Here is a 19,251-nt window from a genome sequence, read left to right on the forward strand (position 1 = left end):
GTTAAATCAGACTTTAGTTCCACCTGGAGTAAATTAATTAAAAGTCATTCAAACTAGCTGCACCTTTACCAGCTTTGAGAACACTTTCATGATCAATCATTATAAAACATATCATATATATTATTCTGAAATGGACCAATCTGCACAATGACTACTTTTACTGTCGCTACTTTAAGTATATTTTGATGCTAATACTTTTGAACTTTTACTTGAGTAACATTTTGAATGCAGGACTTTTACTGTAACAGAGTCTTTCTACACTTCTACTAAAGTACAAGATCTGAGTACTTCTCCCACCTCTGATTAAAAGCCATTTCAGTAATGTGTTTGTGACTCACTCAGATTATCTAAGTGACTCCTCTAACCGTGTCCATTTCCTGCTGCAGCTGGAGTCGGTGGCGGAGTGTGCGTCCCGGCTCAGGTTCCTGAGTAAAGCCCTGGATGTGAGTGACCTGAGGCTGGACGACAGCATTGCGCCCTGGAGGCAGGAACTGGTCCGATTGCACGGCGCCGGGCTGGGGCTGGACCTCAAGGAGAGTCTGCTGGAGGCCTGTGGGCTGGTGCTGCTGGCCAACAACCAGCTGGACCCACACAAGTCTGGTGAGCCTGGGCCACAAATACCTTTTGGACACCTAGACCTAGGATGAACTGATTAGAACTGGTGTACAAAGTTTAAGGTCACTTAGACCTTTAGAAATGACAATTACTAATATGAGCTGATGACATATTAGACATTTTGTGTATGGATGTCACCTGCAAAACTAAAACTACACGGAAAGTTGTATTTACTTTTTGTGTGAGTTGGTAAAAACTGACACTGATAAGCCATTATCTAATGGCTATTAAGTTGGCATGCTCCAATCAGGATAAATTAATTTTGTCATATTGAACCACCCTCAGAAAAAAACATAACCTCTCTAGCGCCACTGCTGTTCAGGCTCCAATAACTCATAAATAATGCTAACGTTGTCTCTCCTTTCCATCACGGTTATATTTTGGGGGTGTACTAAACATTGCATTGTGAATCGAAAACTTATGGGGCAGAGGACATGTTGTCTTCTTCCTCTACGTCTAATAGTAGGGAAGATGCTCCGATCGCCAATTTTGGGGCTGATCGCCGGAATCAGTATCGGCCGATACCGATCGCCGATCCGATCGAGTGGGCGGGGCCTAAATGGAAGATTTAAACATCACTTTAAATCTTCCATTTAAAGTGCTGTTTAAAACTCAGTTAATGAGGCTCATTAGGCGCGTTCACATCAAGTACTTTTCCCACAAAGGTTCCTGAGAACTACGATTTAGTTGCGTTCACACCAAAAAGTCCCAGGAACTAAATTAGTTCTAGAGAACCTTTTTTACCCCATTTTCAGTCCTGCTAGAGAGCAGGGACTTTCGTGGGAGAAAAAGGTTCCTGTGTCTGATTGGCTGGGCGGAATGCAAACCACGCCCCGTCAAACTCCCAAAAACGTTTGTGAAGCCGCCATTTTATTAGCATTAGCATTAGCCCAGCGCAGAAATGCAGAGAGACTAACTTATGGCAACACAAAAGAAAACATATTAGGAGGTGTCGATATTCTGGCCGTTTACTCGGAAGGCTTCAGTAGAAGCTGCTGGGACTTCCTAACTCCGGGGACTTCCGGCCGGGGATTTTGGGCGGCAGTATACGCCGTGAAGTTGTTTGCGGCCTACCAGTAAACCCAAAGCAGAAGAAGAAGTGACGTCAGCGGCTTCATTTGCCTAATCCTCCCTCAGGGACTTATTCCAGTGTGAACGCGATCTGTACTTAGTTCATGAGAACTAAAGAGTTCTCAGGACCCTTTGTGGGAAAAGTACTTGGTGTGAACGCGCCTATTCACTGGAGCTTCCACAAACAACAATCAACTTAATTATTACATTCAAATGATGTACATTATTCAAGTTTACATTAACTTTGGATAATAACACGGGAGAGATGAGCGGAAGCACTCTCTTTTCCTCTCTCCTTCTCTCTCTCCCTCTCTCCTTCTCTCTCTCCCCCTCCCTCTCCCCCCCTCTCTCTCTCTCTCCTGACAGCCTGTCAGTATCTCATGCAGCTCACTGATCCAGTAATGAGTGACCCGACAGTGAAGAATAAATATATTTATAACTAGTTTAGCTTGTTCCAGAGGTAGATAAAATAGCTAAGTGTGTTAGGTCTAACTCTTGTGTGTTTCGCTCCGCTCACCGGTCCGTCACAGCGGGCGGAGCTGCAGGATTTCTGCTTCACACACGCTGCATACCGCTATTTTACTGTCTTTTTCGGACACCTTAAAATAATGCCAGACCGGTGAAGCCATTTTGGCGAGCTTGTTTTGCTGCGCACAGACAAAAATTTCATCTATTTTACGTCATGCGATCGGCATATTTAGAGAGCACCGATCGATCGGTAGAGAGTGAGTATCGGCCGATCTCGATCGGTGACCGATCGATCGGAGCATAACTAGTGTTTGATATTAAAGGGTCAGTACATTAGTGCTATACTCTGATATTAAAGGGTCAGTACATTAGTGCTATACTCTGATATTAAAGGGTCTGTACATTAGTGCTATACTCTGATATTAAAGGGTCTGTACATTAGTGCTATACTCTGATATTAAAGGGTCAGTGTGTGAGTGCTATACTCTGATATTAAAGGGTCAGTGTGTGAGTGCTATACTCTGATATTAAAGGGTCAGTGTGTGAGTGCTATACTCTGATATTAAAGGGTCAGTGTGTGAGTGCTATACTCTGATATTAAAGGGTCAGTGTGTGAGTGCTATACTCTGATATTAAAGGGTCAGTGTGTGAGTGCTATACTCTGATATTAAAGGGTCAGTGTGTGAGTTCTATACTCTGATATTAAAGGGTCAGTACATTAGTGCTATACTCTGATATTAAAGGGTCAGTACATTAGTGCTATACTCTGATATTAAAGGGTAAGTGTGTGAGTGCTATACTCTGATATTAAAGGGTCAGTACATTAGTGCTATACTCTGATATTAAAGGGTAAGTGTGTGAGTGCTATACTCTGATATTAAAGGGTCAGTACATTAGTGCTATACTCTGATATTAAAGGGTCAGTACATTAGTGCTATACTCTGATATTAAAGGGTAAGTGTGTGAGTGCTATACTCTGATATTAAAGGGTCAGTACATTAGTGCTATACTCTGATATTAAAGGGTCAGTGTGTGAGTGCTATACTCTGATATTAAAGGGTCAGTACATTAGTGCTATACTCTGATATTAAAGGGTCAGTACATTAGTGCTATACTCTGATATTAAAGGGTCAGTGTGTGAGTGCTATACTCTGATATTAAAGGGTCAGTGTGTGAGTGCTATACTCTGATATTAAAGGGTCAGTGTGTGAGTGCTATACTCTGATATTAAAGGGTCAGTACATTAGTGCTATACTCTGATATTAAAGGGTCAGTACATTAGTGCTATACTCTGATATTAAAGGGTCAGTACATTAGTGCTATACTCTGATATTAAAGGGTAAGTGTGTGAGTGCTATACTCTGATATTAAAGGGTCAGTACATTAGTGCTATACTCTGATATTAAAGGGTAAGTGTGTGAGTGCTATACTCTGATATTAAAGGGTCAGTACATTAGTGCTATACTCTGATATTAAAGGGTCAGTACATTAGTGCTATACTCTGATATTAAAGGGTCAGTGTGTGAGTGCTATACTCTGATATTAAAGGGTCAGTGTGTGAGTGCTATACTCTGATATTAAAGGGTCAGTGTGTGAGTGCTATACTCTGATATTAAAGGGTCAGTGTGTGAGTGCTATACTCTGATATTAAAAGGTCAGTACATTAGTGCTATATTCTGATATTAAAGGGTCAGTACATTAGTGCTATACTCTGATATTAAAGGGTCAGTGTGTGAGTGCTATACTTTCTTCTCTCTTCAGGAGTGTTGGAGAGGTTGGTGTCGAGTGTGGAGCAGCAGCAGCGTCACATGACCTCCAAAGGGCTGCTGGAGGTGTGCTCCCTGCCTGAGGGGGAGGAGCCTGAGGAGGGGGTGCACCTGGCCAGGGAAGAGCTGCAGCAGCTGAGCCGCAGGGCCCAGCTGTGGCCCCTGATGGAGGGGCTGGCGATCCTCAACCAGCTGCGCCTCAGCACTGACCTGCTGCATCTGGCTCTGGCTCCTGGGTAACTGCCTCTCTCCTCAAAGCAAACTGATATAGAAACCGTTAAGAGGCTGTGATTTGATTCTTTTGTATTATTCAACTCTGAGAAAACCGAGGTTATTATACAGGACCCCAAACATATTCGGAATGAAATATCAAATTACATAATTGCTGTCGATGGTATCATTTTGGCCTCCAGCTCCACAGTAAAAAATATTGGCAAAGATTAACTAGATCAGGAGTCGGAGCATTCAGCTGCCAGGCTCCCTTTCTCGGGAACCTACTTCCTGTTTTTATCAGGGAGACAGACAGTCTCCAAAATGTTGAGTGCACTGAAGACATTCATTTTGAGTGCACTGAAGACATTCATTTTGAGTGCACTGAAGACATTCATTTTGAATGAAGCCTATATTTAGAGCTGGTTTTTAGATACCCTATGTTTGTCCTCCTGGGTCCTATATTTTATGATATTTTATTGTCTTTTTATTGTCTGTATTTTTTCTTGTTTTATTTAATATTTTATTTTACACTCTACATTGTCTTTTCATTATTTTCCTGTCATTTTCTTTTCCTTTTTGCACTTATTTGATCTGTAAAGCCCACTGAGACAGACGTGTTTTGTGATATTTGGCTATATAAATGAACTTAGATGTGTGTGCTGACGTGTTCTCCTGATGCTTGCAGTGACCAGGAGGCGGAGGCCAGCCTACGCAGAGAGCTCTCCAGACATCTGCGCTACTGTCTGCAGTCCACCCCCATGAACGTGAGCCAGCTGCAGCCTCTGTGGTTCCTGCTCAGCAGCGACAGGGTCAGTGCAGTGAGCTTTCACTTTCACCATTCCACTTTCAATTCTAGGGTCACGATTGCATTCAAAATTGATTATTTTTTCAAAACAATTTCCAATTCAATATTGATTCTGGAGGCTGCTGATTTCAGCATCTACTTCAATGCTAAAAAATGCAGTGTGGCAAATGATGGCGTACAAAAGGCAAACCAGAGACAAAAACGGTTCACTAAATGTATTTTATTATCTCAATTCTCAGTGACTTCAAGAAAAGTGATTCAAAACGAAAGTAGGCTTAGGTTAGCAGAAATGATTGACACAACTCTGACTTCGTTTATACATGTGAGTAACAAATGCGTCACTCCCGGGCAATAAGTACGGCTCCGCCCACTTTTGGTGTCAATAAAAATTCTGAAGTTTTTGCCAATCCGATCAAAAATGTAAGAAAACCGTGGATTTTTGGATCTTCAAAGAGCCCGATTACAATGGCCAGTCAGGCAAACAATTACATTAAGCCATTGGAAATCGACGATCGGGCTCGATGTATGGTTAAATATAGCTGTAGGCTATCGATTTTCATAGATGAGAGTAACATCTACGTCACTTTACGGCCCTGCCCACTTTTGGGGAAACCAACGCTGTCATTTGAACGGCGATCGAGCCTGAAGCCACTGAGATCTTCTGTTACTGTCCTTTCTTCTTAGAGGAAGTACAGAAACACGTAACTCTGGATTTGTTTTAATGTTTGAGGTGCAATAAACGACCCAGCAGCTTTTTGGCATGATACAACTATTATTTTCTGCCACGCTCATGAGAGTAACAGCTTGAGAAATGACAGCCTTGCCTACTGATTTTAATTTAACCATATATCGAGACCGATTGTTGATTTCAAAGGATTGAATGTAATTGTTTGCCTGTCTGGCCATTGTAATCGGGCTCTTTGAAGATCCAAAAATCCACGGTTTTCAAAAAATTCTGATCGGATTGGCAAAAACTTCAGAATTTGTATTGACCGTCATTCAAATGACAGCTTTGTTTCCCCCCAAAAGTGGGCGGGCCGTACATTTTCGCCCGGAAGTGACATGTGTTACTCTCATCTATAGGATAACTTTCCATCATTACAATTATCTAGATTATTTGTCAGTAACAAAAAAAACAATCAGTCATTCATTTTAATATAAATATAATATTCATTATTATTTTTAAGTTGTGGATCGATTCAGGATGATAATATTCGATACAAAAAAAAGAAGGTATCCCATCTTCTTTTTGTCAGTTACAAAATTGAAATTGCCCCTCCAAAATATGTGTGTTGCTTAATGTTACTTTACTGAAAACATCAGTAACTGAAAATTGTTCCATGTCTTATAGGATGTCTGGAGGAGATCTTTAAGTATCAGGAAAAACAGGAACCAAATAATCAATTTTATTAAGTAATGTCCCAAACTCCCAAACTCAATTCCAATTTGACTTAATCAATAATTGCCACACTAAAATATACAAACATGATACAAACTTCAGATTAAGAACTATTCCGTAGGGTCCTGGAGACCCACCTTGTAATCACAGCTTCCCTGCTGTGGATACCCCATTCTCCCTCTTGGTTTCCTGTCAGACCTCCCTGATGTACTATTACATTAAAATACAAAATATACGGAAAACAAGAAAGAATTTCCTTAGGCTCCAAACCCACAGAATGTTGCTCATGATTCCTTCTTCTTCTCTCCAGCCGGCTGAAGAGCTGCAGTTTGTTTGGTGTGAGCTGCTGTCAGAGGCTCTGGGCGCTCTGTGGACCAGCAGTGTGACCTCTGACCCCGACCTCTGGCTGAAATGGGACCCACTGAGCCCCAAGACCAAGACAGCTCCAAAGCTGCAGCACGGAGCAAAGAACATGGTACTGACCTAACATCTCATGCTGCTCTTACTGTATATACTACAATTATTATTAAGGGATTTCTTGAAGAGTAACACATGGCCATGTTGTTTTCAGGGACCAGCCTTAATGAGTAAAGCCGTGTGGTCCTATTGCATGCTGGGAGTTCTCTGCAGCAGTGAGACTGGAGGTGCATGGGAACCGTCAGGAGCAGCCCTCCTCTCCCTGTCCCATGTCACCCTGGGGGAGTGGAAGGAGAGGATCCAGCAGCTGCAGGACGTGACTGCTGTGCTGTGGGACAACATGGCCATCCCTGCTCTGGCTGAGTTCAGGTAGGTCAAACACGTTTTAATGTTCTCCAATGCTGCTCAAAAACAAGTAAAACAAATATTGAAATGTGTTTTTTTCTCTTGTAATAAGTAAAGAAATCTGTGAAAATTAGCTTTGTAAGATCTCTTGAAATAAGATGGGATATTTAGATAAAGGAGATCTTATAATTGGTCGGGAAAACTTATTTTTAACTATATTTACATGAATCAGGAAATGTTGTTTCAAAATAAGCCAGAAATGCTCAACAGTGTTCTGTTTTCTGATCTTAGTTGGTGGATTTCCAATAAAAATGTGGTTTCTAAAATCAAGTAAGATTCATTTGTTGAAACAAGATGATCTATCTTTTACAAATACCACATTAGCTTAAAAACCTTGTATAAAAACTTCACCCGAGTTCCAACTCAAAATAAGAGTCTTTAACTTAACAAGATACTTCAGAAGCATTGTCTAAAAAGTCCCTCTATCTCACTGCATTGTTACTTCGTACATTATTATGTCTCATATCAAGTGTAAAGACATATTCTGACCCGATAATAGACAATACTTAGACATACTTGGATAGATTTCTGTTTTTTACAGTGTAGCATTTATCATCTTGGGGCTTACTAACCCTCCGTCCTCTCCAGGGGCACAGACTTCCGTCTCCAGGGGGCTGTGCTGCGCCGCCAGCTGCAGAGCATGGCGGACCTGCTGCCCCCCAGCCTGCAGGAGGGCTTCATGGAGAGCTGCGAGAGCCTGGTGGAGGACTTGGACCCTTTGATAGCGGCCCAGGAGATCCAGACCGTCTTCAGGGACTTCCTGCCCCCCAACGTGCTCCCTGACGGCCTGCTGGAGGCCTGCAGCGCCTGCCTTCAGCAATACGTCCAGAGCAAGGTCCAAGGCTCCAACCAGCCCGCCCAGTCCGGAGTGTTCTGGGTCAACATGGGCCTGCTGCAGATCAAAGCCTGGACCCCACAGACCATCTTTGACCCGGCTGTGAAGAGGGCCTACAAACTCAACTACGCCCAGCAGGAGGTGAGCAACTGATGGTTTTTATCAAATGTATTGAATGAAAACAATTTTTTACATTTTTAAAATATTGAAAAATGGTATTCACCCTAACCCTGTACAACCTTTGTCCTGGTTTGAGTGTCTATACAACAGATAGTCTTAAGGTGTAACCAAGATTGAGGTAATAATGCTAATTCCAATTCATTACTTATCTTTTTTTTAATTATTTATTGTCAAACTTGTCAGTCAAAAAAAAGAATAATTATTTCCACCATGTTTAAGATCAGAGGAAAAGCATTTGATGGATTATCACATACTGGTATATGTAAAATTGTAGTCAGGGTTCTATATTTAAAACCATTTCAATGTTTTGGCAGCATGTAATTACACCAATAATTACCACTAATTTATATAAAACGCATAATTCAATGAAAGTTGTCATCATAATGTTATTTTTGCAGCTGGCTGTGCTGCAGGAGGAGTGGAGGGGCCGCAGCCTGTCCTCTCAGCTGATGACCGGAGCGGAGCTGGAGGAGAGCAGCACTACTGACGGCTTCCAGCACCCTCGCATCAGGTCAGAGCCAGCCACTAGTTCTCCTGTGTGAAATGACAAGTCAACCAGAGGCTGAGGTCGGGCCTGGTTGCTGATTTTAGATTTCTGGATAGTCCTTCATCCCCTTGTGTTGCTTGTTGTTGCAGGTACCTGTGGATCCGAATGCAGCAGGTGAAGGAGCAGATCGCGGAGCTCTCCAGGAAGCAGGCCTGCCGCCCTCATGACCCGCAGTACGGCCGCCTCTTCCAGGAGCTGCAGCACTACCTGTACAGCATCGGCCAGACGTCAGCCGTGAAGGAGCTGCTGTTCCGTCTGCTGAAGGCTCTGCAGGGCCCCTCCTCCTCCTCCAAGTCCAGGTCAGCCATCCAGGGCCTGCTGAAGGAGGAGGCTGTGTGGCAGAACTCCCAGCAGCGCTTCTGCCAGAGGCTGCAGGAGGATTACCCGCTGTACCCCGACGTGGTGGGGCCGTTGCGGACCGGCATCCTGCAGCTCCGTCATGGGATGAGGCTGGTGGCCTCCCAGGTGGCTGCCTCACTCACGCCTGTTCCCGGTCTGCCTAAGCTGGTGTCCTGCCTGCTGGCCTTCCCCTCCCTGTCCCCCAGCCTGCCCTCCTACCTGGCCCGGGCCGACTTCCTCTGCTCCAGATCCTGCATGGACATCCTGCGCTGCGTGGGGAAACTTCTCCCGCAGCAGGACTCTGAGCAGGTGGTGCCCCGGTCCTCCACGCTGCTTCTGAATGCTCTGCTGTACGTGCAGTGCCACACCCTGTCCACCGGGGAGTTCAGCTCCGATTCACGCAGCCTCTTCAGACACATCTGTCAGGTCAGAGCTCCAGATTACACACAGATCCAGAAATGGTTCAAGTTTGAATCTATCCAACAATAATTGCAATATTTTTCAAATGTTCTAAATGAATGCATGGCTGACTGTAACATGATGCTCCACAGGCTCTGGTGAACGAGTGGGACGAACAGGAGAGACTAAAGAGGGAGAAGGAGCAGATGGAGGCCAGTCTGTATCGTAACCGCAGCCGACTGCACGGATCAGGACTGACTGAGGACGAGCAGGAGGAGAGAGACTTCAAACAGCAGTTCCCTCAGTTCAACAAGGTATTCACTCTGTCCTGAGGAGGAACATGAGGTCTGTTAGACACTGTGAGATCTTAGTGAGGCTACAACAGACTGTTCCAGTTTCCCTGCCAACATGAATCATAATAAATAACTGAAATGTGATGTCTCAGTAATAACCTCTTTCATTTTGAAGAAGAATAAATACAATTCTAAAATGCTCATTTCAACTCACAAAGATGATAATCTGAAAAAACACGCTGATGATTTTTACTCTCATGCTTAGAATGTACTGTAGGAAGAAAGTATCAGACTGTTCAACACATTTCACATTAAACATTTGTATAAGATGTACGTTTCTACAGGTCGTAACTTCACCTGGTAATAAGGTGGCTGGCCATGATCCAATGGAACGGTTATCAATATCATAAAGATGTACCCTCTTGAAATGTCAATACCCTGTGTTTGTTAGTGCAGCAGAGAAATTAGATGACACCAAAGAGAGACATAACTCGAAAAAACAATGTTCAAACATTTAAAGGTCTCATTCCACACTTTTTCAGGACTTTGCAGACATCATGGCCCTGCCGAGTCTGGAGGGTCCATCAGACTCAGAGCGTCAGGAGGAGGAGGAGGGAGTCCAGGAGGAGTCCAGTGAGGGCAGCTTCCTGTCTGTGGCTGCCATGAACACAGTGCTGAAGGTCCATCAGCGCCTCTCTCTGGGACACGCCCGATCACTGTGGTACAAGGGCACAACACCAGCCAATCACAGCAGAGAACACATCATAGCCTTGGTCTCCTCCTACCAGATTGCTTCCCCTATGATGTCCCGCTTCTATCATCTGATTGGTCAGTGTTTACTGTCACTCAAACAACGCAGACTCTCCTGAGTGTTGTTGTTAAATGTGTTCCTCTGTGTCTCAGATGCTGAGATCGACCAGCAGCTCACAGGCAGTGAGCTGCTGCTGTCTGCCCTCCTGCAGAACACAGTGCAGGGCTCCGGGGGCCCCGATGGCCTGTCAGTCACCTCAGAGGGAGCCTACGACTTCTACCAGCAGCCCAACATGAGCGAGGCCCGTCTGTGTCTCCCTGTCCTGCTGCAGCTGGGTGTGGCGGTGAAGCAGAGGCTGGAGGACTGGCCCGAGCACCCCGCTCTCGTACAGGTCAGGTCCCTTTCAATCAGTTAGCAGTTGTTAACGCAAGGAAGGAAGCCAGCTATGGAGTCAGATTTGGGTCAATATTCTAGTGCGCAAAAAAAATGTGCTTTTACACGCGCATGAAATGACCCTCGCGCGCAGACAGCCCTCTTGCTCGCTCGTGGGAGTGTCAGCCTCACTCGCTCGCGGAGTCCGTCTGCGCGCGCGTGAAAAGTTTCTCACACTTTGGGGCGGAGCCACTGGACTTTGATTGACAGCTGCCAGGAAGCCCAGAGTTGCCAGGTTTGATAAATGCCTGAACTATCAATTAATTTGATAAAAAAAAAATGACACATTAATTCTAGTAGTGTAATGCTTTTACAAACACTATAGTAATAATATGCATTCATTATGACAATATCATACTATTACTAGGAGTGTTCTATAGTGTGTTCAAAAAACAACTACAGAAACACTATATATTATACTATAGTACTATTTAAAATAATATAGTCTTAATGCGGAAACAAAACAAAAAAAAAACTTTAGTAATACTTTTACAAACACTATAGTAATAATATGCATTCACTATGACAATATCATGATATTACTAGGAGTGTTCTATAGTGTGTTCAAAAAAAAAACTACAGAAACAGTATATATATTATACTATAGTTATACTTTTTAAAATAATATAGGAATACTACAAAGATCGAGATACATAGTATTACTATTGAAATATTATAGGGCTACTGTAGCTAATAAAATGGCACTACAGAAAAGACTATACTAATACAATAGCTGGTGAAAAATACTATAGTACACTATACAATACTATAGTAATACTATAGTTCATTTCGTAAGGGAGGTGCGTTCAGCAGACATACTGTAGCTTGCAGTTTTCGACAGATACAGCCCACTCAAAAATATATTGTTTTATATAAAATGTATTTGTGTATATATATATATATATATATATATATACACATACAGTGGGGCAAAAAAGTATTTAGTCATCCACCAATTGTGCAAGTTCTCCCACTTCAAAAGATGAGCGAGGCCTGTAATTTTCATCCTAGGTATACCTCAACTATGAGAGAGTTTTAAAAAAAAAATCCAGAAAATCACAATTTCTGATTTTTAAAGACTTTATTTGCAAATTATGGTGGAAAATAAGTATTTGGTCAATAACAAAAGTTAATCTCAATACTTTGTTATATACCCTTTGTTGGCAATTACAGAGGTCAAACGTTTTCTGTAAGTCTTCACAAGGTTTTCACACACTGTTGCTGGTATTTTGGCCCATTCCTCCATGCAGATCTCCTCTAGAGCAGTGATGTTTTGGGGCTGTCGCTGGGCAACACAGACTTTCAACTCCCTCCAAAGATTTTCTATGGGGTTGAGATCTGGAGACTGGCTAGGCCACTCCAGGACCTTGAAATGCTTCTTAGGAAGCCACTCCTTCGTTGCCCGGGCGGTGTGTTTGGGATCATTGTCATGCTGAAAGACCCAGCCACGTTTCATCTTCAATGCCCTTGCTGATGGAAGGAGGTTGTCACTCAAAATCTCACGATACATGGCCCCATTCATTCTTTCCTTTACACGGATCAGTCGTCCTGGTCCCTTTGCAGAAAAACAGCCCCAAAGCATGATGTTTCCACCCCCATGTTTCACAGTAGGTATGGTGTTCTTTGCATGCAACTCAGCATTCTTTCTCCTCCAAACACGTCTAGTTGAGTTTTTACCAAAAAGTTATATTTTGGTTTCATCTGACCATATGACATTCTCCCAATCCTCTTCTGGATCATCTAAATGCTCTCTAGCAAACTTCAGACGGGCCTGGACATGTACTGGCTTAAGCAGGGGGACACGTCTGGCACTGCAGGATTTGAGTCCCTGGCGGCGTAGTGTGTTACTGATGGTATCCTTTGTTACTTTGGTCCCAGCTCTCTGCAGGTCATTGACTAGGTCCCCCCGTGTGGTTCTGGGATTTTTGCTCACCGTTCTTGTGATCATTTTGACCCCACGGGGTGAGATCTTGCGTGGAGCCCCAGATCGAGGGAGATTATCAGTGGTCTTTTATGTCTTCCATTTTCTAATAATTGCTCCCACAGTTGATTTCTTCACACCAAGCCGCTTACCTATTGCAGATTCAGTCTTCCCAGCCTGGTGCAGGTCTACAATTTTGTTTCTGGTGTCCTTTGACAGCTCTTTGGTCTTGGCCATAGTGGAGTTTGGAGTGTGACTGTTTGAGGTTGTGGACAGGTGTCTTTTATACTGCGCGCGAGGGTAATTTCACGCGGGTGTAAAAGCACATTTTCCGCTCGTGAGTAGCTTGTTTTGCGCGCTAGAATATTGACCCAAATCTGACTCCATAATAGGGCTGCTGTTGATAAGTACAACTATTAGGGCCTGTGTCTTTTCCTAGGCAAGGAAAATATATATAGCAACTTTCCACACTACGCAAAGTGCTTTACAGAAATGAAAGACATTAAGAGCATTAAGAAATGTGCAGTGGACACACATTATACAATGGTATTTATAACAGTCATTAAAAAGCAAAGAGAGTACAATATACGTAAAACAAGATAATATATAAAATTAATGCTGTCAAAATTATCGCGTTAACGGCATTAATTCATTTTTTGAATTAATTGCGTTAAAATATTTAACGCATTTAACGCATGTGCAGAATGGCCCGCCCCATACATCCCACCAGTGGCAGCGCCAGGGTATGGCTGGGGTAGGCTACACCCATACCAAGAAATTGCTTAGCCCCACCATGAAAAATGATGTTAAAGTAAGCAAAGTAAAGTCCGCCAACTCGTGCGGAGTAAATTGCACAGACAGCATAGTAAGATTGATTTCAGCAGCCACTTGTCTGGAAATACCGAAGACTAGAAACGGTTTTGAAAACTTTTGTCACGTAGTGATCGTCTTCTCAATAGAACATATTTGATCATTTCTTCTGGCCAATCAGAATCAAGATAACGGCGTGGTGTTGTTGCAGGAAGTCCCGACGGAGAATACTTTTGCTGTAATTATCAACACGTAATGAAATGAGACCCCACGGTTTGATGATTTATAGGTGTGTGGGCTGTCTTTCATTTTGACACACAGAACAATGTTATAATAAACATACATACATACTGTATGTGAAATGGATATATCCGCCTTCTTTCATTTATCTTTCCATTCCCACAACAATATACATAAAGAAATGGCATATTTTGGACATAGTTCAAATGGTGATTAATCATGATTAATTAATTTTTAAGCTGTGATTAATCTGATTTAAAAATGTTAATCGTTTGACAGTCTTATATAAAATACATGAATACAATTCGCAGTGTGGGATATGAATAGTTTAAAAGCAGCGGTAAAAAGAAAAGTCTTCAGCCTGGATTTAAAGTAGTAAGAGTATCTGTATCTACCTACAGAGAGCATAACGGAGATAAAAAAGAAATGTCCATCAATCGATATCTCACAAACTGACCATGAACACTTTGCTTCTTGGATAGTGATTAGATACAACTCTAGTATCTTGCTTTAAAGGCCAAATTGATTTATTTTGTTGTGTTAGTGATGAGTTATTTTATGCTCAAATAAAAAATCTGTAACTTTAACAACCCACAATGTCCACCTAGGAGTTTTACATTTGATTGTTTTTAGGCAGATTAGACTACAAGAAAACAGTCCCATGTCATTGAACAGTTATGGACAGGCTTGGAATTTCGTCATTTTAGGGGCAAGGCCATTTGGCCTTTGGTGTCACACATTTTTTCAGGGCGCAAAGGCCACATGCCAGGGCGCAAAGGCCATTGAGGGAAACATTTGGATTTGGAGCTTACAAATAAATAACTTCACTTTTTGATAAGAAAAACACACGAATGACATGGAAAACAAATCACTTTTTTAATATCAATAATGTCAAACATTATATCATCATATAGGCCTATGCCTCCTTAGTATTACCGCATATAAAATAAAAATACTTTTAATAATTAGTGTTTGGTATGTTTTCCATCTACTACTTCTCCCATTCACAAATCCAAAATCAAATCAAAAAAATTAAAAATTATATTAAAATGTAATAAATATATTCCATTTCAGAGCAGAAGAAACAGCCTTCAAGGGTCAAACTCTGCACATCGTGTGTGTGTGTGTGTGTGTGTGTGTGTGTGTGTGTGTGTGTGTGTGTGTGTGTGTGTGTGTGTGTGTGTGTGTGTGTGTGTGTGTGTGTGTGTGTGTGTGTGTGTGTGTGTGTGTGTGTGTGCGCGTGCGTTCAACTCCTCACAGCTCTGTTCAGAAACTGGACAAAAGTTAGACATGTACAAACCACAGAGTGTCATGGCGAGTACAATCGCTGCTTTAATTCTGTCTTTAGGATGTTGTTGTGAGTTTGGACGGAGCAGCTACAGGTTAGTTTAGCCTGATTGATCTATTCAAAAAACACGCATTTTAAAAGGTTTTTCGCTTGCCGTCTTGTCTGCACACTTGTCAAAGCATTAATTCATGTTTTTTACTAACCTTTATCAGTATGTAGTTACTTCAGCATCATTTTGAAACGTGTATTACAATTAAATCACTGTAAAATAGGTTAATTTTCTCGTAGTTGTTTTCCACCACAGTATTTACATGGAAACAAGCCCAGCCCCCTCTCCAGCGCGTCCTGTTTGAATGACAGGAGTAAACACAGCTGACAGCCGCGGTGAAACTCCAGCGGTTAGACCAGGGGTCTGCAACCTTTTTTGACCAAAAGAGCCATTTTGCTCCTTTTTCCAAAACATTTTTTTGTCTGGAGCCGCAAAACATATTTCATAGCTTGATAGCTCATAAAGTTGTATTTATTGTTATATCAGACAAAAACTACAGTTGTTTGCATTTATTAGGCTATTTATTACATTATATAAAACTGTTAACCTCTAATAAGAAGCAAAGAACTCCTATAAGGAGAATTACAAATAATACACAGGCCTACTTTAAAATAAATTAAACACAGCACTTGAGGAGTCATCTGCACATTTGAAGGAAAAAAAAATATTATTAAAATGGGCCCACTTTGAAATAAATAAAACATATAGCTGCACCCTAAAACGAGTTAAAGGTAGGGTAGGTAAGAATGGAGAAACCAGCTCGAGTGCGCTAGAATTTGAAAATACACAACCGGAAAAAATATGCCTCTTCCTTCAGACTTCCTTACAGAGCCCCTCCTCCAACACATACAAAAGTGCATCATCAATGAGGCCACGAGATAAGTTTGTGCACAGATGGAAGGCTGACGGGCAGTTAGGCCATCCAGTTACTTTAGCCGGGCCGGCTCAGATGATTGGTCGTGCTTTTTACAGCGCTACGGCTTCCAGAGATTGATTTTTGTATGTATTTATTGTCAAAGCATTTAATATATTCATTGCTATCGGGACGTTAAGAGCATTCCATGGAATATAACAAAAAGTGTTTTCTGAAATAAATTACATACCCCATTGAATTATGACTGAAGATCGTCAGCTGTCTTCCTCTCCCTTGTTGTTCCTCGCTACGTAAAGGCTGCAGCACCTTTGACAACTTCTCTCTCCATATCAAACATACCGGTAAACCAGCATCGTTTGCTGTGAAAGCATATAACTCTGTCCAGGCAGAATTAAATCCTGTGTTCCTCCGGTACTTTTCTTTGATTTATCCATAGTTCGCTCATCGAGCCGGGGGTCAGGTTAAGGCGCTCGCGTGGGACCGTAGCAGGATGTGACGCATTTTAGTTGACCTAATTAAAACCGTTTTGTTTTTTATTTATGTGTCACAGTATCACCTCAAAATACAAGATACGAAACATTTTCAACCATGCAACAAAATATAAATAGTCCTACAAATACTTTTATTTTATTTCCTTCTTATTTTTGTCTAAACTCAAGGGAGCCAGAGCAGAGGGCTTAAAGGGCCGCATGCGGCCCGTGGACCGCGGGTTGCCGACCCCTGGGTTAGAGCAATGACAATATTGGAATCGCGTCGGTTCTGAACGAAGCATAATGCAGTTCAGAAACCACTGTTCTGACGCTTTTAAAACAACTTCGAGATTTTAACAGTATCAGGGGCACACAGGCCATGGTGGCCGTAGGACGTACAATTATTTGTGGGGCATAACGGCCAGACCGAGGGGCTACGACGGCCATGGCCGCCGTGAAAATCCTACCCTGGTTATGGAGCCTGGTATGTGTTGCTCTCAGATCACATGATGTGTATCCCTGTGTGTTGTCCTCAGCTGTCGGTGGTGATAGAGAGGATCCAGACCTTCACTCTGGCCAGCCCATTGGCCAAGTTCCTCAACGGTCTGGAGATCCTGCTAAGTAAAGCTCAGGTGAGCTCATGTAAATGGTAAATGGACTGTACTTATATAGCGCTTTATCCAGTCTTTAAGACCCCTCAAAGCGCTTTACATACTACATGTCATTCACCCATTCACACCCATTCATACAGAGCAGTGCACCTTACTCTAGGACCTAACATTCACACACCGTTGGCCATGCCATCGGGAGCAACTCAGGGTTAAGTATCTTGCCCAAGGATACATCGACATGTTGACTGCATGGGCTGGGATCGAACCCACAACCTTCTGGTTGAAAGACGACCGCACTCCCTTGCGGCCACAGTCGCCCTGTGCCATGCATGATTCCATCGGGAGTTCAACCTAGTGTTGACACAGCTAATCAACTGAAATAAATCTGTGACCTTTTTAATAGATGCCATCAATAGCAGGTCCAAATGTGATAGTTGTACTTTCTGAAATGTAAATGTGTTGCACTGAAGTGAGCTCCGTGTTATGTGCTCTCCTCAGGACTGGGAGAATAACGCCAGCCGCTCAGTCTCTCTGCGTAAGGAACTGGAAGCAGTCACCCAGCTCATCATCCAGTGGCGCAAACTGGAGCTCAGGTGAGACACAGAGGGTTTCAATAAGCCTGCATCTGATTAGGGTGCGAGATACAAAAGGGACAATATTTAAACTGTAAGAAATATTTGTAGTCTCGGAGATGAAACAAGGTTTTGCAGGCCTAAAACATGCTCCAAAATTTGATTCAATGTTGCACAAAATTCACACGTGGAGAAAATGTATTTAAAATCTGGGTATTACGCATGGGCGATGTCAAATGGCTCAACGGCACCACCTTAAAGGCAGGCCCTGCTGTGGGTTGTGCTTGATGTTTGAATGTTGGTAGGTACATTAGCTTAGGATTTGGTCCGCACCTTCTTAAAATCTTGAGGATCAAAAGTTATTAAAATATTTTCCAATGAGTCGAAGTCATAGCTACCTACTTGTTAAATACATATTCATGCTTAGTGTGAGAGTAGGCAGCATCCCATTTTCAGCTAATCAATACATACTGTCAACTCGTTTAAGGTGCTTTTAGGTACTGCATTAGGAAGATTCAAACTGGACTGGAATCCTCAGCTAGCAGTGTTTTCCTCTACCAGAGTATAGGATCAGAACTAGCTGTTTCCTGTTCCTGTGTGCAAAATGTAAACGTGTCCTCTCCTGTGCTACGTGTAGTTTCTGGTCGAGCAGTCTGGACAACGCTTTGAAGCGGCACACTGAGAGATCCACCAAACACTGGTTCTCCATCTACCAGCTGGTGGAGAGGTACCTGGAGGAGCAGAAGCAGGATGCTGAGAAAGGTTACACATCATGGCTCCCATGACACAAATATTCAGATGATATTTATTTTTAAACCATCAACACATTTTGTAATCGGCCGAGTTAAAATGTCCTTTCTAATGTGCTTTCATGGGGGGACTTTAGGAAATATATCAAACTAAAACTATGTTTTTTATGAGAAAAGTAGCTAAGTACTTCTTATCTGCTTAACCAAGTGTTAGGGTTATGTCTCTGTAACTGTGACAAATAGCAATGAAGAATGACATTCATCAACCAGTAGGTGGCTCACAACATAACTCATCAATATGTATTTAAAGGCAAAACAAAATACTGAAAACCATACTTCCTCCCATTATCAGACAACTGTATAACCAGAAAAAAATGTTTCTCTTCCTGGCTCTAGGTGAGGAGGAGGTGGAGCGCCTCTCCCTGTCCTCTGTGTGCTCAACCCTCCAGGCCTTCATGGAGGGCTCCACCCTGGGACAGTTCCACACCCGCCTGGACACGCTGCTCAGCTTCCACTGCCACCTGCTGCTGCTGGACCCCCAGCAGCCTGGACAAGGTCAGCCAGCACTGTTCATTTAGTCTGACCTAACACAGGGCTCTATGTGGAACAGATCCACTCTGTAATGTGATCCTTCCTCTCCTCTGTACCCGTCCTGAACCAATAATTGTTATACTGTGAAAACACTGCAGCAAATCAACACTCTTCATTCTGTTTGACTCACTTAGATATACT

The 19,251-nt window shown here is 42.7% G+C and overlaps 1 protein-coding gene across 1 annotated transcript in view; it reads left to right on the forward strand.

Moving 5' to 3' along the window:
• The window catches only part of mdn1 (midasin AAA ATPase 1), a 147,876-nt gene that overhangs the window by 102,695 nt on the left and 25,930 nt on the right, over positions 1 to 19,251 (forward strand). The window contains 15 exon segments of the mRNA XM_079643066.1: positions 387 to 600; positions 3,916 to 4,156; positions 4,819 to 4,942; positions 6,648 to 6,812; positions 6,909 to 7,123; positions 7,748 to 8,135; positions 8,573 to 8,685; positions 8,811 to 9,486; positions 9,612 to 9,773; positions 10,295 to 10,580; positions 10,656 to 10,894; positions 17,124 to 17,219; positions 17,697 to 17,791; positions 18,408 to 18,532; positions 18,916 to 19,074. Of these exon segments, the coding sequence (XP_079499192.1) occupies positions 387 to 600; positions 3,916 to 4,156; positions 4,819 to 4,942; positions 6,648 to 6,812; positions 6,909 to 7,123; positions 7,748 to 8,135; positions 8,573 to 8,685; positions 8,811 to 9,486; positions 9,612 to 9,773; positions 10,295 to 10,580; positions 10,656 to 10,894; positions 17,124 to 17,219; positions 17,697 to 17,791; positions 18,408 to 18,532; positions 18,916 to 19,074 (3,298 nt within the window).

This window comes from Notothenia rossii (assembly GCF_949606895.1).
Source record: "Notothenia rossii genome assembly, chromosome: 8".
Taxonomy (NCBI): Eukaryota; Metazoa; Chordata; class Actinopteri; order Perciformes; family Nototheniidae; genus Notothenia; species Notothenia rossii.